At 44.0% G+C, this 25,141-nt stretch overlaps 2 protein-coding genes and 1 long non-coding RNA gene across 6 annotated transcripts in view; 1 reads left to right on the top strand and 2 right to left on the bottom strand.

Moving 5' to 3' along the window:
* Positions 1 to 1,626: 1,626 nt before the first annotated feature.
* Positions 1,627 to 25,141, bottom strand: part of LOC101155065 (enhancer of polycomb homolog 1) — a 31,320-nt gene continuing 7,805 nt past the window's right edge. For 2 of the 3 annotated variants that reach the window (XM_023950074.2, XM_023950070.2), the window contains 13 exons: positions 16,451 to 16,610; positions 13,740 to 13,885; positions 13,309 to 13,515; positions 12,983 to 13,131; positions 11,575 to 11,728; positions 10,606 to 10,764; positions 10,348 to 10,437; positions 10,062 to 10,210; positions 9,534 to 9,949; positions 3,998 to 4,128; positions 3,774 to 3,915; positions 3,017 to 3,383; positions 1,627 to 2,938 (listed from right to left, as the gene is read on the bottom strand). In XM_023950074.2, the coding sequence (XP_023805842.1) occupies positions 2,866 to 2,938; positions 3,017 to 3,383; positions 3,774 to 3,915; positions 3,998 to 4,128; positions 9,534 to 9,949; positions 10,062 to 10,210; positions 10,348 to 10,437; positions 10,606 to 10,764; positions 11,575 to 11,728; positions 12,983 to 13,131; positions 13,309 to 13,515; positions 13,740 to 13,885; positions 16,451 to 16,550 (2,283 nt within the window). In that variant the 5' untranslated portion in view covers positions 16,551 to 16,610 and the 3' untranslated portion in view covers positions 1,627 to 2,865. Of the gene's footprint in view, positions 2,939 to 3,016; positions 3,384 to 3,741; positions 3,916 to 3,997; positions 4,129 to 9,533; positions 9,950 to 10,061; positions 10,211 to 10,347; positions 10,438 to 10,605; positions 10,765 to 11,574; positions 11,729 to 12,982; positions 13,132 to 13,308; positions 13,516 to 13,739; positions 13,886 to 16,450; positions 16,611 to 25,141 lie in introns of all 3 variants that reach the window. The other variant, XR_013652290.1, reaches the window with a different exon arrangement.
* LOC111946614 (uncharacterized) lies at positions 22,182 to 23,840 on the top strand. 2 transcript variants are annotated; one of them, XM_078938695.1, is made up of 4 exons: positions 22,182 to 22,434; positions 23,033 to 23,178; positions 23,308 to 23,404; positions 23,557 to 23,840. In XM_078938695.1, the coding sequence occupies exons 1-4, from the start codon at positions 22,275 to 22,277 to the stop codon at positions 23,628 to 23,630; spliced, it is 477 nt and encodes a 158-aa protein (XP_078794821.1). In that variant the 5' UTR covers positions 22,182 to 22,274; the 3' UTR covers positions 23,631 to 23,840. The 2 variants fall into 2 exon arrangements, with proteins under 2 accessions (XP_078794821.1, XP_078794822.1); XM_078938696.1 differs by having other exon boundaries at positions 22,184 to 22,434; positions 23,087 to 23,178.
* LOC144988380 (uncharacterized) lies at positions 23,902 to 25,024 on the bottom strand. The gene is made up of 2 exons (XR_013652291.1): positions 24,650 to 25,024; positions 23,902 to 24,344 (listed from the first exon to the last, which is right to left on the bottom strand). It is a non-coding gene; the product is annotated as an uncharacterized LOC144988380 (long non-coding RNA).

Here is a 25,141-nt window from a genome sequence, read left to right as displayed (position 1 = left end):
ACAAACCTGTTATAGACCTTTCACAACCCGTTGCAGACATATTACAAACCCGTTACAGACCTGTCACTAACCTGTTACAGATCTGTTACAAACCCATTACAGACCTGTTACAAACTAGTTACAGACCTCCTATAGATCTGTTACAGACATGTTACAAACCTGTTACAGACGTGTAACAGGACCATTTGCAGAGCTGTTCTAGTAATGCCAGCAGTAAAAACGGAAAGCTCAAATCTCTAAAACAGATCTGACTTTTTCATCCTACTTAAGTAAAGTTCCTCTGAAGACCAGAGGAAGGGAATGGGGAGGATCAAGATGCATTTAAGAACACTTGGTTCCTTCAGTTAAAACAGTCATAATAATCCAGCAGATCTCTGATGGATAGATGAAGAACAGTCTGTGCGCACAGATGATCAGATCTTCCTTTTGTTAGCAGCTCCATCAAGCCGTACATTGACTTTAAATTGACTTTAAATGGATCAGAACCACGTCCTTTAAGACAACTGTATTGTAATATTGGGCTAAATAAATTACAATGAACCCTTTTAAGTACACAACATACCTTTGGTACCTATGGAACAGAGTCAATAGAGTTGGATTCTTTGTTCTGGCACAGCTCATCAGTGAGGAGGAGGAGGGGACGGGTTTGTTTGTTCAGCTGATGGAGCTGAATTCATTAGCTCACGTGGCGTTTCTATGCACGCTGATGAGATGTGACTCAATTGATAAAAGAGTGGCGTCTGCTTCCCCGATGGCAGACGGGCAGATGGAGAAGCTCCGCCTCCGACTGTTGGCTGGTTTTATGGTGCAATTCTGGCCCAAACAAAGCCACTTTCCTCCTCCGTCTGCTGGTGCTGCAGGAGTCTCTGATGAAAGAAATAAAAATGGGAAGTGTAGTTTTCAACCATCCTACTTCCCTGGAGATGCTTTGACTGCTCTGCGTCTTCATCCTGGGGGGTTCTCAGAACCGCCCTGAAGCTTTTTTAGAGGGTTCCTCCATCAAGCTGCAGCTGGAAGACGTCTGAGACGTTTGGTCCTTCCAGCCCCCCCCCTGAAGGTTTCAGGGAAGAACCTGGATTCAGGAGGCCAGACTGGGCTTTGGTTCCCTGAGAGCAGAAACCTTCTAGGGCATTTGTATCGGGGGGGGGGGACTAAGTCATGAGGTAAAAAAACTTTCTGCCCAAGAATGACCAGAAGTCCTTTTGACATCATTGACTTTCTTTAAATCTAAATCAAACCATTTAACTAAAGCTAGTCTCGTATCATGATACTACCACCACAGGTTTAACTGTTGGCCTGAACTCTGTGGGAGGAGCATAACTGGAACATTTCATATGAACACTCTGCCCCCCTGGCGTTTCAAACAGGAAGTACCGGTCAAATCCCAGACTTGTATAAGGAAATAAACAGCCGTCGTTCTATTGGTCAGACTGGTTTCTATGTGGTGATGGCGGCTGAAGCGAGCGCCGGCCGGGTTCAGAGTCTGGGACATGACGGTCCAAAGATCCAAAGGGTATTTCCAGTTTTGCTGTGAGGTGGTGGTGGGGGGCCGTGGCGACGGCCTCAAACTCAGAGGAACGTTTGAGCAAACCAACAGTGTGACACAGAGAGAAGACGCCGAGCCGGTCACATTTAATGCCCTGGGCTTTATTGTCTTATTTTAGTGAGTTTGTCACATTTTTTTAGTCTTTTCAGCCTCCAGGTGGGACAAGTAAACCTCATGGATCCATCCTGCCATTGGACTGGGCATTCAGATTCTGACAAAGACAGGAAGCACTACTAAGTAATGCTGCCTTTGTGTCGAACTCTTCACAGAAGAGAGAACAGTCAATTCCCCAAAGGAAGGCACCCAATACTTGTGGTTTTTGGCCTTGCAGCCGTCTGGAGTTTCTTTTTTCAAAGAGAGAAGGAGAAGAAAGAAGAAGAGTAGAGAGAAGAGAGAGAAGAGCTGTCATCAGCATTTTTCCACCTGGAACCTGGAATGATGAAATGTTCAGTGATTCTCCGCCTTCATCACCAAATGAACCAATGAAAAGCTTACAATCAAGTTTACCACAAGAACAAAAAGATACAAAAATAACCCACTTTCTTTTACAAAACTCTGTCTGGGATAAAACAAAGAGGACCCCGATTGCATGAAAATGAAGGACCCCCCCCCCCCCCCCCCCTCAAAAAACAAACAAAAAACTAACCAAATACAAAAGCAGCATTCGTGTTTATCAAAATAACAAAAATAGTGCTTAAATCAGAAGCAGCAGGGGCTTCTGGGAAGAGACTTCATCCCCGTTTGTTACTGGTTTGGTGGCAGCGCCCCCCACCTGCAGCCCCCCCGGCCTCCTTTCACACAGAGACCCCAAATAAAGGTGGAGGGTGGGGGGGCTGCTTTGTGTTCACGACATACAAAAATACCCAGGAGTCCGTAGCTACCGAACATTTACTACAGCACAGAACCGAGAAAGGTACAGTGTACAAATGAAAAGCAGCCAACCGAAGCGAAACCCAAAGAAAAGCTGTAAACACGGCACAATAAATAGATAAAACAGCAGGCTCCGTCCGTCCGCACCATGCACGGGATCACACATTCTCTATACAGCTCTCACGCTCGCCACCCGTCAACTTGGCTTCCTCTTGTTTCCTTTGACTCCGAGTGCAAAACATCACAAATGAACATTTCTGTCTTCAAGTCGTATATTTACACATATAGATTACAAAGATGTGGTTACTGTACAGATCGTGGACGCCGCCCGCTCTTCACTGTCAGCAGTAACAAAAGCTTTAAAAACTGAGATGAGAATGGCGGCCTTCGCCGTCCGTCCGTCCGTCCTTCTGCGCCCCCGATGCTACGATGCACAGCGCCCCCCCGCGCTACGTCACCTCCATGGCCACTGTGTTGTCTGCTAAACTGTTCAGAGCCGACTTCTCCTCCTCGTGGTTCTCCCTGCGAGGAAGAGGAGGAGGGGGTTTGGGTGGAATCACAGGAAGCTCCAGCATCAAAGCCAGCGTCCCGCCTTCTCACCTGGCGCCCATGTCCATGGGGGACGCTCCGGGGACTTTGGGCATCTGCAGGTTGGTGGACAGCTTTAAGGCAGAAGGCGGCACGCTGCCCAGAGTCCGGGGGAGGTGGCGGCCAGAGAGGCTGGCGGCCGACGGCACGCTCAGACAAAGGTTGTTCCCGATGAGGACCTGAGTGGTGGTGGGCGTGGCCCCGGCGGCGCTGCATCCCAGGAGTCCCAGTGCCGCCGCTGCGTGAGCGCTGGGGGTGGAGTTGGTGGGGGTGGGGGCAGCCGAGTTGGAGGAGGGCTGGAGCGGGGCGGGCGCGGCAGCGGAGGACTGGCTGGTCTGATGCAGCGCTGCGGTGGTCAGGTGCAGACCTTTGAAGACACCTGATGGGGGCGGAGTCAAAGACAGGAAGAGATGAAGTCAGCTGATCAGAACAGACTGATTGTGTCAATACAGAAATAGTTTTCAACTGCAGGTAGATCCAGGTGAGCAGAAAAGGCTGCTTTTTAGTGTCAGAGCATCACCATCACCATCATCATCATCACCATCACCACTGTGTATATCAGGGATTCCACTATTGAAAAGTGTTGGTTAAGCTGAGCATTTTCAGATCGTCTGTTCTGGACAGATGTCACATGACTTGTGGGAGGATCATCTCACGTTAAAAGCTCTTCTTACATGTCAATCATCTGACGTTTGACCCAATTTATGGAAATCAGAGAAACAGAAGAACAAACAAACCTGCTTGTCGGGGATGCAGAGAGGAAACTGACCTGCTCCTGCCAGGATCCCGTTGACTCCGCCCCCCAGCAGTAACTCCTCTTTGGGTTTGAAGGACAGAAGCTGATCTGTGGTGATGAGGGCTGAAGCGGCAAACTGAGCCCTGGCCTGGTCCAGAGTCTTGGACACCAAGGTCTGAAAAGATGCAGAGGAGATGCTGGTCTGAGCTCCAGGGGGAGGAGTCTGCAGCTCCACCTGTGCGGTGACATGCACTGACCTGCATGGTGGAGGTGGTGGTGGTGGTGGTGGGGGCAGCGTTGTTGGTCTGCTGCAGGCTCTGCTCCATCTGCTGCCTCTGCATGAGAGCAAGCTGCTCCTGGTGCTGCTGGTACTGCTCAGCGGAGAACACTGGTGAAACGCGGGTCAAAGGTCAGGAAGGCAGCAGCAAAGATGGACGCGGTACACAGAAAGCAGGAACAGACCAACGACTGAAAACGATCCGTTTCTGATGAAGACGTGAAGCTTCAACCTGAAGCTGAGTTTGTAGAGTTTCCTCCTCGGATCCTCAATAACAAACCAAAAGGCGGTCCGTTCCGTTCCACATCACTGACCAACAGCAGTCATGGAGGCTCCTCTGACAGCTGAGACGCTCTTCTCAGACCAGCGTTCAGTGGAAGGGTGGACTGACCTGTTAGCGCGTTCAGAAGACGCACACGTCTTTTCACAGAGCTGCTGGATTCTGGGACGGTTACAGGTAACGTCTGTAGGGGCTAGAGGTGACTGATCCTGCCAGCATCTGTACAGTGGGAGGGGCTTTTCCACAGGACGCTTGAGGACTCGCTCATGTCGCTGAGACACCACCAGAGTCTTTTGACAGCACACACTGAACGTCAGCTCCAGTTTTGTGTTCTGACATGGTTTGTTCCCAATGCAGCACACGGCCTCATGGGAACGTCTGACTCCTACAAGGATGAGACGTCAGAACTCTACCAGGAACGCCTGGAAGTTCTGGAATCCATCGTTAGCAAAGACGTTCTCAGAAAACAGCTGTTCCAGTTAGAAGAATAACTCAACACTCTCACCTCTGTCTGTTCATAAACTCATTTTAAAACAATATCACAATCGTGCATTTAGTTTGGTTTCCATATTGTAATCCAGATCATGAGGTTTTCTATCAGTGAGGCTTTGAAAAACTTCTTTCCATCTGATAACATTGAATGAGTTTGAATGTCTAAAGATCGTTTCTGTAAACACACACAGTCAACTCACACACACACACACACACACACACACACACACACACACACACACACACACACACACACACACACACAGTACATTCACACAGCATAAATTACCAAATGGTAAATTGACAAACAGTGAACTCACACACACATGGTAAATTAAATGTGCTAAAACAATCTTATGGCAACTTGAAGCCTTTAAGTAATCAAATAAATCCCTTTCTGCATTTGACCAATTGGATGGACCCCTTCACATTGTTGACCATGTCAATGAGGGTCATTTGGAGTATAATTATTAAACTGTTGCAATGAAATGGGAATGATGTTTTTGGTTGTGTTGCTCTTCTCTCTCTATCGCAAGTTATATTGTTATTGCAATATTATACCATGGTCCGGGTGAATACTCGATTCTGATTGGCTGCTGGATGTGCATTAAAAAGTGATAAACCACAGTGATAACCGCACGGTGAGAAAAGAAGTTCCAGTCAGCTAGCTTAAATGTTTTGTATCACTGCGCCGGCTTCTTTAAAACAACCTTTAGCTTCATCATTTGGACAAAAACAAGCGGGAAGACGTGAACTTTCTCTCTGAACTGATGCTTTATTCAACCCATCGGGACCATCAGCATATAAATATTGCCGAATCTTGACTGCAGCGGACGGTTCAGGCTTCCACGGCGTGCGTTAAAAAGGGATAATGCAGACTTCGTTGGCCATTAACCCTTACTTAATCACCAACATGGCACATGGTGAGTTTTCCTCATATCGTGCAGCCCTATTCCCTGCTATGGAGTTAGTGCCATCCTTCCTGGGGTTCCCAAAGCCCCACAGAGAGAGCACTGCTGTCCTGCTGTCCTGCTTCTTCTACTGCATAAACATCGACTTCACCGGAGAAACACAACAGAACCTCTTCACAATCAAAATGGTGGTAATTGAATGAAAATACTGTGTGGAGGAAAACATGAGGGATCTGGTAGAATGAGTTTTATTTTTTATTTGATTTTCCAAGTTTGGATCCACGATGTCATGATATCATATTATCATGCATTACCTGGTGGCAGAATTAGGTGAAAGGGCTTTTTCTCTCAATCTGCCCCTCTAGTGAATCTCTCCTTGTTTTCTCAGCTTGTTTAGGTTCACGGTTAGATAATATTAAACCCCAAAAGTAGAAAGCCAAGACTGAATAGAAATCAAAGGTACTTCTAAGAAAAAACAATTAAAAAGTGTATCTAGCGTTTTAATTATGCAGTAACTTCCTCTCTGTTTGCAGTCAACATAAGATCATTTCAAAATAGCACTTATGGCTTTTCTGTGTACAATAATGTAACGATGTAACAGGTCCAAACATGGTAGATTTCTTTTATCTACCGGCCAAATTAGCTGCAGAGTCAAACATTATGTTTGGGTCGTGTTTCTCTGCTGAGTGTGAAAAAGACCTGCATTGATCTATGAACATTTATTCTGATATACTGTTATTTCTAATCATAGTCAGGACTTTTTAATGAAAATAATCTGCACTTATTTTACATATGTGATCTGCATGTGCTATAATAATATCAAAAATAGAGTTTTGTCTATTTTTTCATAATTATTAAGGGATTCATCTTTGTCATGTGTTTATTGATACTTGAGTATTCCTAATGAAACTGTTGGTAATGAAATGGTTACGGTGAAACGGGGGGGTTTATATACATTCACTTCCTTCCACTCCCTTTCCAGCAATCCTTGATTTAATGTCTACTTATCATAAGTTTGATACATCTTTGTGCGAATGGATAGCTGCTGGTTGTATTGTTTTGTGCATTATTCTAGCTTTGATTGCTTGAAATAAAGCATTTCAAATCCAATCAAATTTTAGTTAAAGAGGGAGAAAATCAGAAATCTAATTTGATGTGGACATTAATATTTCTTTGGCCTCATATTAACAAACAGACTGATGTTTCTCATTTGCATTGGTGATCGTCAAAGGACAGTGTGTCATCAAGCTAGCAAACATTATTGTCAGCTGGTTGAGACAGTAATGCCAGATCCATGAAAAAGGATCTGAACGCTGATTCTTGATGAAGGTTTGCATGAAATGGCTGATCCTTTACAGAGACCTGTCCGTCTGAGGAGACAAACGTCCAGCTGGTTCTGTCCAGAACATCACACTTAAAGTGAGAACAGCACTGCTTCAGTGGCTCCCCTGTCCTGCAGAAACCACAGCGGGGGTCTCCTTCATTCTGGGATGTTTTAGAGGCTCAGACTTTAGTTGGAACGCCTCATCCAAACACAAAACTCCACGACATTTGAGAACAAAGATGCAGACTGGAGCTGCTTGTCTTTGTATAGATTATGAGTCAGAATGAAATGGTTCTGCATTCAGAGAGTTGAATCCTGAACATCTGCCACCCAAAGGTCCTGCTATGCTAAACACAGTCTGACTTCACTGTTCTTCTCATGAAAGGTTGACTCCCTAAAAAACTGAAATTAGTGTCAACCTGGACAGAGCTCGCCTTTTTACTGACCCCTTTCTAATGAAACAAACTTATTTAAAGCAGGTTATTACTTCACTGTAGATGATTACCTTAAATGTGCTAAAACAAACTCATGGCAGCTTGAAATATTGAACAAATGAAATAAATCCCTTTATGCATTTAACCAATCAGAAGGACCCGTTTACGTTTTTGATCAATCTACCAACGTCGACAAGGGTCATTTGGAGTATAATTTTTAAACTGTTGCAGTGAAATGGAAATGTTTTTTTTTTTTTTGCCATTTGTTTATATACCGCAATTTATATTGTTATTGCAATATTAATTACCAATATCGCATATCGCAAGTTTTCCTCATATCGTGCAACCCTACTATAGACGCAGGCCAATTCGCTCGTCTTGGTCACGTGACAGGATACCGCTAAAATAAAACCCAGGAAATAGCAAAATGAGTAAAAAACAAACATCTGGAAAGTTTCTTTGCCAACTGGAAAAGGCCCATCCAGGAGACAGAAGAGGAGCCTTCCACTCCCAAAAAAGAAAGCTACATATAATAGACAGCATCAGGAGTCCTACTTCAAAAACAGATTTATCCCAACGGGAGATTCCCTCCAACCATTCAGCATTGTGGTGAGTTGGATTTTTCATGCTCTTATTTTGAAGGCATGTTTAAATGTTATAATAATAGCAACCAGGGAGTGTAGCGGGCAGAGAGGATGTTGCTCATGTCATAATTCGCGTTTATTGTTATGTTTAGAAAATACTACAGTTTTCATGCAGTCATATTATTTTGTTGTACTGTAGTGTCGTCACGTGCACGTTTGGTCTGCTGTGGGAGTTCCACAGGCTGCAGGGGTTACTGTGGGAGCTGGCATCACAGGGAATTATTGGATACAATCCCCTTTGCCTGCTTTGGTCCAAATACGGTTGAACATGGGTGTTTCTTTTTGCCTCCGGGTCCTTTCATCTGGCAGTTCTGTTGTTTCAGCCCGAGTTATTTCTTCCTGTTGTGTTTGCGTCTTTCCTGCACCATGAGTGTGGGAAGGGGAGAGGATGATGACACCTGTGCCATGTGCAATGTTCAGCGTGTCAAAATAAAAGTGCAGAGTACGTCTTATCACGCGTCTCTGCCTCTGTTGAAGTGTTGCAGCGTGTGTCCGCCACATATAACATACATGTAACATTCTGGTATGTGAGAATTTTGCCAGACATCAAACCGGTCCGTGGCGCAAAAAAGGTTGGGGGGGAGGGCCTGTTGATTTACAGCACAGAAGATAAGCAAGGAAAGTTTGACGTTTGGAGAAGTTTCTCAATTTTTTTTTTTTTTACATGCAGGCCAGGGAAACGAAACAAACAACCCCATGAATCTCTTTAATAATATCAATACAAATACGCACAAAATCAATGCATGTCTATTATTGTCCATCCATCCATCCATCTTCCTCCGCTTCATCCAGGACCGGGTCTCGGGGGCAGCAGTCTAAGCAGAGATGCCCAGACTTCCCTCACCCCAGCCACTTCCTCCAGCTCCTCTGGGGGGACCCCGAGGCGTTCCCAGGCCAGCCGAGAGACGTAGTCTCTCCAGCGTGTCCTGGGTCTTCCCCGGGGCCTCCGCCCAGTGGGACATGCCTGGAACACCTCTCCAGGGAGGCGTCCGGGAGGCATACGGACTAGACGCCCGAGCCACCTCAACTGGCTCCTTTCTATTATTGTGCGGCAATAAATTCTCAGAGTTTTGCGGGTGGGGGCGGGAGCTGGATGAAGAAAACAGTCCTGCTCTACTTCACTGTTCCTGAGGAAAACAGCAACACCCGTCTATTTTCACAAAACAGAAACAATTCTGTCCTTTGAGATTCCATTCTTTAATGAAAGACAATAAAGGAAGAAGAGCCTGAAGCCATGAGCAGCAAACCACAGAAATGACCTGACCTCTAAAACTGAATCCCACTTCTTCAGCTGCAGCAGAAAACAGCAAAGCAGTTTGACTACTGTCCCTGAAAGGATGACCACAACTACAATGATGGAAACCTTGTGAAGGTGGAAACCTCTAGAGAAGCTTCTAACAAAGCAAGATGAAGGAAAAACCGCGGACTCACCGTTAATCGGGGCGGTGCCAGGACCAGAGCGGCTCTGACAGTTGGCTCCTCCACATAGGCTCCGGGTTAGTCCTGGAGCAGTTCGCTTAAAATCCCTAAATCCTTTCTGGGACAAGTCTGCCCCCTCAGAGGGATGATGGGATAGCGTCCGTGGTTTAAAATGTCTCCAGCGGCAAGATTTAATGTTCAAAAAGATCTGGCTGAGGTCCATGGGGGTCGATGGTGAGCGGGGCGATGAAGAGGAGGGACGTTGGGACGAGCTGGTATTGTCCGAGGTATTGGTTTCTGAGGTACTTGCGTTGGAGGCGTGGAGCAGAAAGCCTGGTGGGGATGAGGTGAGTGGTTCAGGTTGAGGGTTGGAGTCCAGGCTCTGGCAGATGATGTCTACATCAGCGTGGGCTCTGTCCAATAGGATGCTAGAACACAGAGCAGAAGGTAGCAGCTGAGGAAGAGGAGTTTACTTAAATTGGGATTATTCTCCTCCCGTCCGCTCAAAAGCTGCCTCCGTTTACTCAGAGGTGAACTCACCGGCCCCCTCTGCCCACTCGACGGCGGGCTAAACCTATGCAGCGGCGTGGGGTGCTGAGGGAGGTCAGGCTGTAGCGGAAGCGAGGGTCTCCTAGCCCGCCCTCCATCGGGCTGACCCAGGGCCAGCTGCTGCTCTTGTCTTGACGGGACTAAAGGACACCGAGAGAAAAATGAATATTGAGAAGAACAGAGGAGTGGATTGGCATTGGTCCAGCAGAGAGCAGGGCGGACAGGAAGCCACCGGGCCGCTGCTGGAGCTATAGATAGAAACACGGGAGTCACTCACAGCGTAATACTGACAGCCAGCCTTCCTCCTGAATGCAAAGCAGCCATCTGGGTCGCTCTCCTCCTCTGCCTCAGAAGAACCTGAATGGATCTGAAGCACACAAACCGGGGTAAATGAGGGGCCGCGTGCTGACGGCACAGACGGAGACGAGACGCAGGGAGGCGTTAACGGAGGTAGCGCTCCTAAACATTGACGAGCAAACGCTCTTAATAAAAAAATAAACAGCACGTAAGTCAAAGCAGCCCGAATAAAAGGTACCTGAGAAAAGGGTTCTTCATCCGAGCTGGGAAAGTCGTACTGATTTAGGTCCTTGGGGTTGAACACAGAAGAGCCCGAATGTTGAGGGGCCAACAATGGAGGGATCTTGGGTTTCTTCTCATACTTCCTTTTAGTTCGTACCGCCTCGGCCTTGTCAGGCTTTAAAAAGACAGAAGATGTCTTCAGACACTGAGGAAGCTTACATAGAGTTCATGATCCGCTTGAACTGCACACGTCTGTTGGAAACAACAGTTGAAGGCCCATTGGTATGCAGATGGTAGCACGTGTCAGACTGGGGAGCCAGCTGGCTGGTCTGCCCCCCTCCCCAACCCGTGCCACCTTTCACTCCGATTACCCCGGTGGGACGACCCCTCCCCGTCTGAACGCGCTGCATCTACCAGGATTAGCAGATTCTTTTCAGGCCCCAGACACATGAGGACAAAGCAAACGGGCCGAGCCTCTTCCTGCAGCTTCTAGTGAAAGGAGGACATGGGCTTACATGAAGGTGGGGGCGGTTCTCCTGAAGGAGAAGGTTCTGGGGGGTCGCTTTAATGAGTCTTTAATGAAGTTCTGGGTTTAGCAGAGCCGTCACATGTGGCTGCTGTGAGTTTGTCTGCATGCCTTTCCCCCAGGCCGCAGTCACGCAAGCAGACGCATGCAGACGCATGCAGACGCAACCGTCTCTGGGAAAAACACTTTCTGTGATCATCAGGGAGCCCCCGCCCAGAGGAGCTGCCGTTTACATGATTATAGACAGCTCAAAACCAAGAACACCACCCATCCTGCTGCCCAGGTGACAGGTGTGACGTCCAGCAGCATGTTAGTAGAAACGTGTGGGGTCGACTCAGGACACCTCAGAGAGCACTCAGCCACTATTTATTCAGAAAACTGCCCAAATGTCCTAAAAATCACACGGCGTTGGTGTCTAACAGTAAACAGTAACACAAAAAAGGAAAAGTCTGCTTTTACTTTCTTGTAGTCCCTTATGTCCAAGTGGTCCTGGTGCCGGTACTGGTTACTGATGGACTGGGGAATGATGGGGATTGTGTAGACGGGCTTCACCAGAGCCCGCTGTGCCAGGGCTTCTGCCATCACCTCACTGCCAAAGTCAGGCAAGATGTTCCTGAAGGATATGAAAGGAAGAATTTAAAAGTGGTGTGGGAAAAAGAAGGCAATGAAGCTCAAACTCTTCTGTTTGGAACGCGTCAGAAACCCACTGAATCCTGGGAAATATCTATGAAACCACATGACTGATCCTCCACTGCTAAGGTCTGTAACAACAGCACCAAGTCGCCGTCAACAGTGTAAACAGAACAAACTACACCCATGCAACAGGTCAGTGCACGAGTGCCCGGGTCACCACACACAATCATGACATAATGAAGTGCTCCGTGCAAGTCATCTGCCGGGAACTGAGCCGCCCGGTGTGGAAGGAAGGCGGCCTCCATAACGGGAGGAAATTGAAATGTCACTACAAATCAAAAGCACTTCTCAGAGAAGTGCAGCTGCTGCCTGCACGGAAAACTCGTTTCAACCCGACGCTGGCTTCAGATGGACAGGAAAGGTTTCCCTTCAGCTCCAACATAACAGCCATGCAGGCGAAAAAGCCCATCTTCAAAATGAGCACAAAAACGTTATTAAACCTTTGGCGCATTTCCGGAGACTGTAGGAGCAACAGTTGCATTTCTGGATACTGTAGGAGCAACAGTTGCATTTCTGGATACTGTAGGAGCAACAGTTGCATTTCTGGATACTGTGGGAGCAACAGTTGCATTTCTGGATACTGTAGGAGCAACAGTTGCTGAGATGTTGGATATTGTACACTGGATCTGAAGCAACATCCACTGATGTAAAGATACAGAGGACCACCACCTAAAAACACAGCATTGTGACCACGAAGCAAAGATTTGGTCTTTCAACCAAACATGATGCAGAAAGGAAAAGGCACCAGAGTGTGGGCGATGGCAGCAGCATCACAACACAACACAACACAACAGCAAAGCAGCACAGCTAGACAGACAGATGCCCTTATAGCCACTGTCCACTTGGACAATTACATTGAAGCAGTCACCATTACAGTGCAACAGTGTAATATAAAACATGAAATGTGAAGCCAAAGCTCACAGTCAATATCCAACTTTCTAACTACAAACCATCACACACACCAGCTCCTCCACACACATCTGTTCAAGCACCACATGGATAAAGAGCACAACCGTCTCCCTAGAAACAAGGATGAGGCTAAAGCCCCGACCAGCTTCACCCAAATCAGGCGCTGAGGACAAATGAGTGAAGACACTGCATCATAAGACAGGACTATAAAACAGTCAGAAGATGCAGATTCCAGCGCTCACGACTCAAAGAGCAAACATCTTACCTCTTTTCTACAATTTCCAGGGTGAGGTGCAGAAGTTCCCTTTTGCTCTTCTCCCGCCTTTTGATCATCTCCAAGATGGTGACGGCTCTGCTCAGGTCTCTGCGCAGCTTCAACATCTTCTCATAGGACGCTTCATCGTTCTTGCGATTCTGAAAACACATCCGCCACAGTTCCCGTCATGCAAACAAACCGGATCGCCAAAACTCCAAATATGATCACATGTATCTCAGTTCTTTCTGAAAATCAGAAAACTAGAAAAGATTTAGTCAGATTGCTGAAAATGTGGATTTTCCCCGTCTCTGAATGATGCAGGTATGGGGTCTCACCTTTCTGGTTTGCATCTTCTCCGTCCGCCGGCGAAAGGCCACGTAAGGGTCGCTGGTGCTTGATCCGTCTCTTTTCTCTTGCTTGACGGTGGGAATGAGGCTGCCTCCTTTGCAGGTTTTCCTCTTACGGCTCCAGTAGTCAAATACTTCTTTAATCAGCTCATCGTCCTCTTTCAATAATAGTTTTGCTTCCTGAAGACTGACAGGCTGTGGACAAACGGATGAAAAGTTCATCCACAGCCAGTGTTGAAAAAATGACACCAGATAGAAACTCTGGGACGACATTCTTTATTTTATTTGAATCAACAACAGAACCTTGCAATAACTAAAGATGGTTAAAAAACAGGCTTTGCCCCACATTTGAGTTTAGACCCAAAGAAAGATGCAGCTCTTCTTTTGTATAGTGAGGGGTGTTGCCATGCAGCTGATACCTGCTGTCCGCTGCCTTTCTCCAGACGGTCTATCATTTCTTCAAACTGCAGAGGGGTGATCTCCATCCTCTTCTTCAGCTTATTCACAAACGTGTCATCTTCCAAGTCCAGGTCGTAATCTGGCTGCTCTGTGTCCAAACTGAAAGCTGAGAGACAAAAGGACGTGCTTCACACAGCTCACTTTTAACCAAATACAGGTGACAACGCTCAAAGGAAAACAGTGACTGACCACTCAGACATGTTTCATATTATTTTATGGCCATTGAAGAAGTCAAAGACTTCTAAACAGACAATACACGAATAAATAAACCCAGTCCTGTATTAAAAAACAAGCATTTCCAGCTCCTAAAACATCTTTAGAAAGCAGAGAACTTTTATTCAGGCCTGGCATCTGCCGGGTTCTCCATCAAGAACCCTCCTAAACAGAACCCACCCAAAAAGATTTCAGAGACTAGTCATCTTTATAAACTAGTCTTCACTCTGAGATCCACTGGAGACAAACAAGAAACAGATCACTGAGATCCAGTTTGTCTGCATGAATGGAAGAGGCGCTGAAAATAGGACACAACTACCTCTGAGGTCAGAGTTCATCGCTCCGCCAGAAAACAGGTCAAACATCAGAGCTCCAGAAAAAACAGGAAGGCCATCTTCTGAGAAAACACTGTGTGATGGAATCATGACGCCCAGTTAATTTAAAGCAGAAACATTTGCTTTAAAACAAGTTACTTCTGAAAAGAACCACACTAACACGGTGGTGGTAGTATGATTGTACGGGCTGTTTTGAGCCTTTAGAATCTAAATTTCTTCCTAGTTTTAATTAAAACCCTGATTTCTGCTGTCCACCATACAGAAGTAGGAACTCCATTTGCTGGTGACCCACGTTTCTTTGGTTCAGAGTAGCAGAACACTCAAGTTCTGAGTTAACCGACAGCAGAAGGACACGATGATGTCATCTTTGTCTGACTGAACTGTTGGACGACTAAAACACGTCAACTAGAGATAAAAACAGGAGGAGAAAACTCTTTCACAAATGTCCATCATTGGTTGGAACAGGTTTTCTTCTAGATGCATATTCAGAATGAAGCACATAAACACTTGATGTGAGCAGATCTGTGTGCTGTAGACCAGTGTTTCTCTACCAATGGACCGCGGCACACTAAATGACCCATTTTAACGGATCTAAAGACATTTCCCATCTCCAGGATATCAGCTCTGTGTTCATCCAAACAGGCCCTGATAAAACACGGAGTAGTTAGGAATATGAAAGATCATAAAATACTTTCTGTTTATTTGATTCTATTAAAGACACTTTGATAAGAATGACGGTACAGCCATTTAGCCGTAGCTTCAGCCGTGTTTTCAGAAAAGTCCCGCCCCTTTAACTGTCTCCACCAATCATTCTTGGAGGCTTAATCACATGTCATCAGTCTGACCAATCAGAAGTGGTTAAAGTCTTCACTTCCTTGTTCTGAGTCTGCTCACAAAGTCTCTCAGTTCCAACAGAAATACCAGCTAAAGCTCGTCTTTAGCGGTGTAGCTTTCCACAGAATCCGGTGTCAGACCGTGGAACAAGAGAACAAAACACTGAAGCTCAGAGAAGAGAGACTGTCTGACATCACTACATCTCCCATGATGCACTGGGTTAAAGTGACAGCAACTCAGCGTACAATGAGTCTTCCCTGTTACAAACATGTTGAAACCACAACCAACACACATCCAACAGTTTTTCAATCTTCTTGATGAAATCAGAGGTCAGAGGTCAACAGTTTAGTTCTCCTTCCAGGTTTGTGTTTCTTAACATCCAAACATCCCAGAGTTTGGTCCAAGTCATCTTTCTGACTGAAACACTTTTCTAGGAACGTCTGGATTATTTTAGATGTTAAACTTAAAGAAGAAGTAAGAACAACATTTAAGCAACAGGATGAAGGTGAAGTGGCCAACACACACAATTAAACTAGATTCAAACAATTTAATTATCTCAAAAGAAATCAAACATTTTTGTTAAAGTTTTCAAAGACTTCATCTTTGATTAAGACAAAAGAAAAACTAATAAAACTTCAACATGTTCACTTTTAGTGTAGCTACAGAAAACAGAAATATAATGTTAGTCTGTTTGGGTCAAATTTATCAAACATATTGTTATCATATTGTTCAAACTTTACAGTTGCCTTTGCACCAACATTTAAAAAAATATTTAAAAAGTAAATAGTTATTTAGAAAAAATATGTTTGTTTTTTGTGAGGTTACATGAAATTACATGTTAATAAACTGGAGGATAAAACATCTACCAGGGTAAAATTTAAAATAATTTAGTTCAAAATTCTTACTGAAAACTAACTTAACTTTTATTACATATTTTAGAAAAAACAGCTGCAGCTTCCAGCTTTTTCTGCCACAATTCTCACCAAAATGCATGTGAGATCATGGAGGGACTGTAGATCAATACAGACTATGAGTTTCTCCTTTTTTAATTTTTGGATGCTGGTGTGCCGAAGGAGTTTTGTCAAGGATAAAGTCTGTCTTGGCTCAAAAAGGTTGAAAAACACTGCTGCAGACAAAGACATGAGAGCAGAACAGAGATGTTCTGAGAGGAGAAAACAGCTTGGTTTGTCACATGAACCTGTCTGACACCGGCGCCATGGTTAACTGATGGGACATTCTGAAGGAAATGCAGTGAGTGAATCCCAACAGCTGGAGGACGCTGTACTCACGCTGTAGGTGAATAAGCTGCTTTGGCATTTTGAACTCCCCGGGGTAGAGGGACTCGTAGTGCGTGATGTTGCACTCTGCCTCGGGGACTGGGATAACCATGCTGTCCCGCTTCTCGCCATAGACCTGCTGTGCCGAGATAGCTCGCTGGAGATGGTGCTCCTGGGGGAGAAACAAGCAGAACAACGTCGACTTAGAGACCGGCATCGTTCACAGGTAACACATGTTCAGATAGGAAATGCCAACGTTACTTAAATGTAAATGACTTGCTTTCTTAGCCCTACTTCAGAGTAGCAGAGTGTTGAGGATGTACAGCAGCAGCTATACCTGTCCTGGTTTTAGTCCTATAGCAGGACTAAAACCAGGACAGAATAGTCCAGCTGATGGAGTTTTTGGCCTTTTGGCCCTGAGGTGCAGTGATTTAGATGTTTCAAATCTAGATAATTACCGGCCAGTGTCAAACCTGCCATTTTTAAGTAAGATTTTAGAAAAACTAGTTTTTATCCAACTAAATGATTTTATTAATAAAAATAATATTTTAGAAAAATGTCAGTCTGGTTTTAGATCACATCACTCCACAGAGACGGCGCTGGTCAAGGTTATAAATGATCTCAGGTCCAATTTTGATGAAAAAAAACATCTGTTTTAGTATTGCTGGACCTGAGTGCAGCCTTCCACACAGTTGACCACTCTATTCTTGTAAACATGACATGGTTGGGATCACTGGAACTGTGTACAGCTGGTTTGAATCCTACCTCACAGGAAGAGATTTTATTGTCAGTGTAAATGATGCATCATCTGGGAGGCACGGACTGACATGTGGTGTGCCACAAGGTTTGGTCCTTGGCCCCACACTTTTTAACCTCTACATGCTACCGCTAGGTGATGTCATCAGGAGACATGGCATAAACTTTCATAGTTATGCTGATGACACCCAGTTATGTGTGGCTGTGTCTCCTGATGGCATGGGACCCATTGATGACCTTTTAAGTTGTGTTTTAGATATTGAAACATGGATGGGAGAGAACTTCTTAAAGCTCAATCAAGACAAAACTGACATTTTAATTGTTGGTCCTGAAGCTGAGAGAGAAAGGGTCCAATCCTATTTATTAACTTTTAATCTGAATGTGTGCAATAAAGTAAAAAACCTCGGTGTGATTTTAGATGCAGATCTTAACTTTGAAGCACACGCAAACCAAGTTACAAAGACTGCATTTTATCATCTTAGAAATATTGCCCGAGTGAGACCCTTTCTCTCACAAGCCAGTGCTGAAATATTAATCCATGCTTTTATAACTTCTAGGATAGGCTATTGTAATGCTCTTCTTTCTGGTGCTAAGAGAAATACTATAAACCGGCTGCAGCTTGTTCAAAACTCAGCTGCACGCCTTTTAACCAGAACCAGAAAGAAGGAGCACATTACTCCAATTTTGAAGTCTTTGCACTGGCTCCCTGTCATCTTTAGGATCGATTTTAAGGTTCTTTTATTAGTTTATAAAAGTTTACATGGAACTGGACCCTCATTTTTATCAGATTTACTTTTAGTCTATGACCCTCCCAGAGCCCTCAGGTCCACAGGTGCAGGTCTGCTAGTGGTCCCAAAGGTCAGAACTAAAACCCACGGCGAGGCCTCTTTTCAACACTGTGGACCTCGCCTGTGGAACAGCCTGAGGACGTGAGGCTTCAGCCACTGTGGAGGTTTTTAAGAAAAAAACTTAAGACACATCTTTTTAGTAAAGCTTTTACACCGTTTTTACTTGTCCACATGTTTTTATAAAATTTTAACAGCTAATTTTATTTGTTTTTATTTTAAAGGAGGGATGTGTATGTGTTGGGTTTTTGTGTGTTTTATTAATTCATTTATTTTATTATTATTTGCATTTATTTTTATTATTATTACATTCTTTTTACTTTGTTTATTATTTTAACTAATATATATATATTTTTTTATCTTATTTGTTTTATTTTTTCCTTTGGTAAGCACTTTGAGATGCTATGAAGCATGAAAAGCGCTATATAAATAAAGTTGAATTTGAACACAAACACCTCTTCTTCTTCACGCAGAAACACAAAGCTCTGACTACCAGATGTAAAGTTATCAGAGAACAAGGACAGCACTGACTGGATCTGTTAGCTTTTGGCACCTTAACTACTTTGGTTTTCAGACTTTGTCAGACTCACACACACCCTTAGCTGTACACCTCCGAGGTACAGCTAAGGGCGTGACCATAACCTCATCACCGCACCTTTTTTTTTAGTTTTAAGTTCTGCATATGGTGCGTGATTGGAACTATACCAAACACATTAGACGCATTCATCTTTGCTGATAATCTGCCAGTCCTGTGTTCAGACTTTCCTTCAGACTCTTCTCTCCTTCCCTCCCTGCACGGCGCCCGTCACTCCCTCTCGTCGTCGGCGGCTCTCACTGCCTCTGCGCTGCACGAGGCGCCCTCCCTCTACTCACACACAGGTGTGCGTTTCAGAAACACACACACACATCCTCATTCTACAACAGAAGCTTCTGTCTCGCGAGGAAATACGACAAATTTACTGTGTTCTAATTACTAATTTCCATTATATTCATTCCCATTACATGCTGACACGTTTCTAATACAATTCAATTTTATTTGTGTAGCCCAAATTCTCAACAGCAGTCGTCTCGATGGGCGTCATATCCGTAACTGAAAAAGTGAAGCAAAAATCAAAAGGATCATGAATACATAGAATTCAATAGGAAAATACTAAAATGAACTAACAATCTGACTAAACTAAACTGGACATCCCTGCCCTTAGACCCCCTTAATTAAGCGACACGGCCGCCCGCTGGAGGATTTTGTGTTGGGGGGGTTGTTACTGTTCTCCTTCACTCTGTAACACCAAACATGAACTGTTACATTTCCATGAATATCACTACATGTTTTGTTTGGGAACTATTTTGTGCAGCGCAAAGTTACGCAAACAAAGGCGGAGCCTCCTGCCCCGCGTTCTTCATGGCTACCAGAAAGGTGACAAAGTGTCTGCAGTCTGTTTATTACTGGAATATATAATATTCTGAGAAGATGTCTGAACCAGAGAGCACAGGTGAAGCCTCACATGCAGCTACAGAGCAGAGGAATCAACACGCACCCCCAACACACGTGTGTGTGTGTGTGTGCGCTCCTCCCTCCTACACACGCAGCGCTGACACACACACAGTCATTCATCTATATGGTTAGTTCATTAGTGAGATAGTAGTTAGTTGTTACTGTTATTTGTTAATAAAGAAGACTGCCTTGTAATTGTATTGATTTCTGGGGGATTTTGTGTTTTTCTTTAATGACATTCATGACCCTCTGGCAGTGAACAGCTGTGACCCACAGAAACACTGTTGAACACTCAAAAACCAGCTACAGTGCTGACCAACCGAAACAGTCTGAGTTTAGGACCATCAACTTCAAATGAAGGGCCCACAAGTACGCATTATTTCCTTCAACAATTCAGTGAAAAGTACAGCTAACCCAATGAAGATCCACACAGAAAGCAGATTTCATACTAAGTCTAATTCCCCTAAGTAACAGATGGCACATCCTGTCCATCTTGACCTCACAAGTTTCCTAGGCGAGCTCCCACTCCTCACACTACACTGTCCACTGCCAGCTTCCTGCCTGATCGCTGATCTAAGAAATACTTTACTCTGAATGACCGACTTTGCCTCAATATAAATACAAAAGCGAATGATCTGTTACTTTGACCGTCTTCCACCCTACAGGACTACAGCAGACCGAACCACTGAGCCGATGGTGGACGAGGCATCTGACAACTGTGAGCTGAAGGAACATGGCACGCATTAAGGTGTGAACCATCTGCCTCTGAGAAGTTCATCAACCCCAGTGCTGTGTGTGGAAGCAACAACTTAAATCTGGTGCATCATCATAAAAGTCTTGAAATGCTGGTGTTGCTGAACTCACTACTGCTATAACCTGTCGATGGTTCAAGTCCCAAAATCCCAATCATCTTCTGAGCCATTTTCTAAGTGTTCCCACTGCTCTTTTAATCATAACTATGCTGTTTTCACCTAAAAACCTGTTGTTTTTTTTCTAGGACATAGTTTCTGCAGAGCGGCAAGACTCATCTGAGACTGTTAGAGTGAGCATGTTCTGATTTCCCAGCATCCCTTTGTTCATACTCTACCCCGCTAGCTTCCAGCCCCTAAAACTCCAACCCATCATTGGAGGAGCAACAGAAACAGCAGCAGTATCAGATCCATCCATCCGTCCGGTTCTGATCCAGATTCCAGCTCAGACCAGGAAAACAAAGGATGTATCTGTTTGTGGATGATCAGAATGAAGTGGAGCAGGAGAACCTGCTGATTGTGGATTTTATGTAACAATGAACAAAACTTTAAATAAATAAAAGCTCAGAAACAGTTTGAATCTCACATTTCTTTATACGTGTTCTCCAAGATGAGAAAAATGCTACAAGAACTTGTTAAAACACCATTTTAATTGGAGTGGGTTTTCTCATGACCAGCTGAGAACATCTACACCGTTTCCATCCAAAGTCCTGCTCATTCTACGATCACAACCATCCTTCAGCCGTCTACTTTAATGTTCATACAGTGTTTTAGAGACCTGACAGTGGAAAACTTCATCTGGAACTTGTTTTTCTGTGAATTCAGAAGGAGACAAAACACAAAGCTTCCCTCAAAACAACACACCATCTTTTTAAAATGTTTGAACCATTGTTGGCCCTTTTCTTCTGATTCTGGGAGACCTTAATGTGTAATGAGACGTTGTTGGTCCTGCTCAGAGTGTTTTCTGTAGCTCTCTCAGATACTTGGCATGTTGTGGTTCTGATGTTATGACATCCATAAATACCCACATGTGTGGAACCACATGAACCGAGGAACACGCAGAGCAGTTTGAGAAGCTGCAGCTGCTTTAGCAAAGGTCTGGGGGGGTAAACTGCTCCAACCCTCCTTTAAGTGAAGAAACTTTCCCAGCTGGGATTTGATCTTCATCATCTGAAAGCATGGATTCCTGCTTTCATCTAAGTCTGCAGATTGAAAACCAGAAACCATCTCTGCTTTAGATTTGGCTCTAGAAAATGAAGGAGACCAAACAGTTAGAGGTTTGTATCTACAGTTTTATCTGAAGGAGTTTGAACAGCAACAATAAATGTTGGGATTTTTATTTTGACCAAATGTTTTGGTCCCTTTATCAAAGAACGGCAAAACTTTTCTACAGGAAAACTTGAATTCTATGTTTGTACAGAGATGGAACAACTACATGATGTCACAGAGTACGTCCTTTATGTCTAATCAGGGTGAATGTTTCCTGGTTTTTATTCCCAGTGTGATCATTTCTGATGATCAGAGCATTTCTACACACGTGTGTTTGCATCTTCAGTCATGTTTACATCAGTAACCCTGTTTCACTGAAGCTGGTGACCCTAAAGGTGATGTCTGCATTTAGACAGGGTGAACGAGAATATCTTTATTTCTAAAACATTTGTGACAGAGAGAATGACAAAGAGCCTTATAATGGTTGGAATGGAGCCCCATCCAAGTCAGAGCCAGAACACCACGTGGACCAAGCACAGGCCTCACCTGGACCGTAGGGTTGTGCCGATGGACGATATCATCGTCCATCGTGATGGGTGACTGACATCCCGATGGAGAGACCACCATCGTGATGCCACGCCCCCGCCACGTTGCGCGTCGACACCATAAGCTGCGGTTACATGTACAAAATATCTTGATGGGATCAATAGACCTTTTTCGCAAAAACCGGAAGTACGTCATCAACGTGTAAACCTAGTTCCGGTTTGTGCTTCGCTGGCAGAGGAATGGCAGAGCCTAGAGTGTTTTCGAAGAGCCTGAGTTGTGTTCCGAAGTTCACCAGCACCGATGTGATGAGGAGTGTAAAGATGCATTCGTCCACTAAAGGAAACAAATTGGACAAGGGATATAAATTCGTCCACGAAGAGTTTATCCACCATTACCAAGGTAAGCTTCAGCTAGCTTTAGCCATAGCCGCATCACCGGTAACTCTTTGTTTACGTCAACTGTAAATCCTGGTGTTATTAATTTGTAATATAAGGCATAACACATCGCAGTGAATATGTTGTGTGTATGTTTAAGTGAAAAGGCATGAGATTAACATAACACCCAAAAATTTGGTGAAGCTGTAAATAAGAAATGTTAAGTTGCCCGTATGCGTGTTCATTCTTTTTGCTGCGGTTGCGGCACTTTCTTCACTTACTAGTATTATTTTTCTGAAAGTATGGTAAGCAGAAGTCCTCTTTTCCTGGACATGTCCTCTCTTTTGATACTTATAATAAAATAACATTGAACATAGATGAAATGTAATCATATTTGCTTTATGTACGCAGCTCTGAACACCAATTACTCTCGATGAAATATCTCACAAACTCACTTCACCCCTCATTTTTACTAACTCAAATCTGGTCACCTACTGAAAGTTATAGTTTCATGTTACATTGATGTAGCAACATAAGTATGTCTTAACTGTAACCTATTTAATTTATTGTGTCTAGATATCGCTGGATGCATTAAGTGCCAACCTGAAAGCTTTCTCCTGCAGTTGTGCGGCTGCTAAAGGATTCTGCAATGACATCCTTTTGCCATCCTGTTCCAGAGCGCACATTATTCACAGCTGGTTTGCAGGCTGCTCCACCCACCCTGTCCTGCACGAGTGACTTGCAAAGACGGCACAGACCAAGAGCACAGGTGGGTTTGTGATCATATTGTCATTATTTTTTAAGAACGGATGTGTATCCATAAGAACTGTAAATTATTATAAAAACACCCCCAGTAGTGACTACAGACTGTAATTGCTTTCTGCGTTTTACTTATAAGGGAATCCATCCTGAACCGGTTAGTGAGCTGGTGGTGCAAAGGCCCAAAACAGTTGGCAGGGACGGTCTGAGGTCCACACTGTACAAGGCATATACAGGTAATTAACTTTTTGTTGCTTTGTGAGCAAGTTTTTTTTTTTTCTAATCTTATGACTAACCAAATTATCATTACAGCAGATATAATGAATTAAATTTAAATGTAGTTATGCACTCATGTCTAACTTTTGTGTGTTGTGTTTCTCTTGTGTAGGACCACAGCCAGATCCATATATGATGGCATCTGGAAGCAGATTATGCCAGGTGCAGCCCCCTGAGATGGAATGAAAGAGAACTTGGATATATATTATGGCAAATACATGAATGCATACCTTAAATTACACTTATCTTGTCTTTAACAATCAGTTCAGCCTTCTGTCTTACTGTTGATCTGTAATGTTATTTTTTATTGTAAATGTTTGATGTTATTTGAGTTGTGATTAATCAGTTGTTGTTACGCATACCAAAAAATTAAATGAGGCACAATTTTGACCAAAATTGTTTTATTTGTTCATCTAATTTTTTTGTGTAGTCAAAGTCACATTTCAACAGAAAAATATTACAAATATAACAATTATATTTAATTCGATTTTAAGAATATGTGGAAACACTAAATTTTTCCATACTATTTGCACATTATACATTATTTAAATACCAAACATTAATTCACTCTTCAAAACAAAAAAGTCCATGATAATTTCCCAAAACACGGCAGTTAAGCCAGATCTGATTCACACTGCCCATCAGTGTGAGCGGCACGGGAGAGTCCCTGATGTGAAAGGACTTTATCTTACTGATCACTCTTTCCACTATAATTCTGAGGCGGGTGATGGCTGCGGTTTGTTCTGTTTCCTCCTTGCTGAATTGAGCTGAAAGCTTAAAAGGTGGAATGATGATCTTAGATCCAATGTCAGTGAGGAGGTCTTGAACGAGGAACTTTTGTCCACCATGACAACTTGGCTTCTAAGTCATGGATGTAATCCAAAGTCTCATCCAGAGCACCTGTGAAGATAAAGAAAATTAAAAATCAGTCTTAATATATTTATGCTACCTTTCAACACAACACAGTAATCATGTTTTGAAAAGTATGTTAAGTATTTAATTACAAATACGTTTCATTTATTTTTGTTAAGGAAATTACAAAATGACAAAATACTCAAAAGTGATTAAATACATGTAATTAAAATAGGTGAGAGCATGAACAGCTTTTATTATAAATATTAGTTTGTTCAGGTAGAAATGCATTTATCCAATAACGGTACACATAGTTGACTTACGTTAACCAAACACATTATGAACAACCTTACCTGCAGGTGGGTGTGTCATGTAGTCCTGATCCATCTTTACTGCCTTAGCTTAGCCCCCATGTCGCTGTCTTCACAGCATAGCTGCATAGCCTGACGTTTGGGGTTCTGTCATATACTGACTCCCTTCTCAGAGGAGCAGTAAAGTTGTTCCAAGGGAAAATACTCGGGGCAACACCACTCTTCAGGCGACGAACGACGCAGCCGCACCACAATCCGGAGCGAAGTGCCGGCAGCAGACGGTGCTACCTGTGTTTACATTAAAACTATGCCCTTCATCTCTTCGGATCGCCTATATCCATTTGGGTTTCAGGTTTGGATCCACGGGAAAATAATGAAATGAAAGGCCGGGCTGTTTTTGGTTGGAAGACGAACAGCCTGGAACACAACAGAGACGGCAACTCTTCGACTCTGCCATTCTTCATATCTGCTGCTACGCTAACAGGAAGTTGTTTTACACGTCATTGACGTATTTCCGGTCGAAAAATGCGGAAG

Source organism: Oryzias latipes, chromosome 20 (genome assembly GCF_053564925.1).
Source record: "Oryzias latipes strain Hd-rR chromosome 20, Olatipes_Hd-rR_3.1".
NCBI classification, from domain to species: Eukaryota; Metazoa; Chordata; class Actinopteri; order Beloniformes; family Adrianichthyidae; genus Oryzias; species Oryzias latipes.
This window is presented reverse-complemented; position numbering and strand designations above follow the sequence as displayed.

Excerpts from the sequence above, each read along its gene's own strand:
- LOC111946614 (XM_078938695.1), top strand. The coding sequence starts at position 22,275 with ATGGCAGAGCCTAGAGTGTTTTCGAAGAGCCTGAGTTGTGTTCCGAAG. Across the intron at positions 23,179-23,307 it reads GGCACAGACCAAGAGCACAG|GGAATCCATCCTGAACCGGT; the intron begins GTGGGTTTGTGA and ends TTTACTTATAAG. Across the intron at positions 23,405-23,556 it reads ACTGTACAAGGCATATACAG|GACCACAGCCAGATCCATAT; the intron begins GTAATTAACTTT and ends TCTCTTGTGTAG.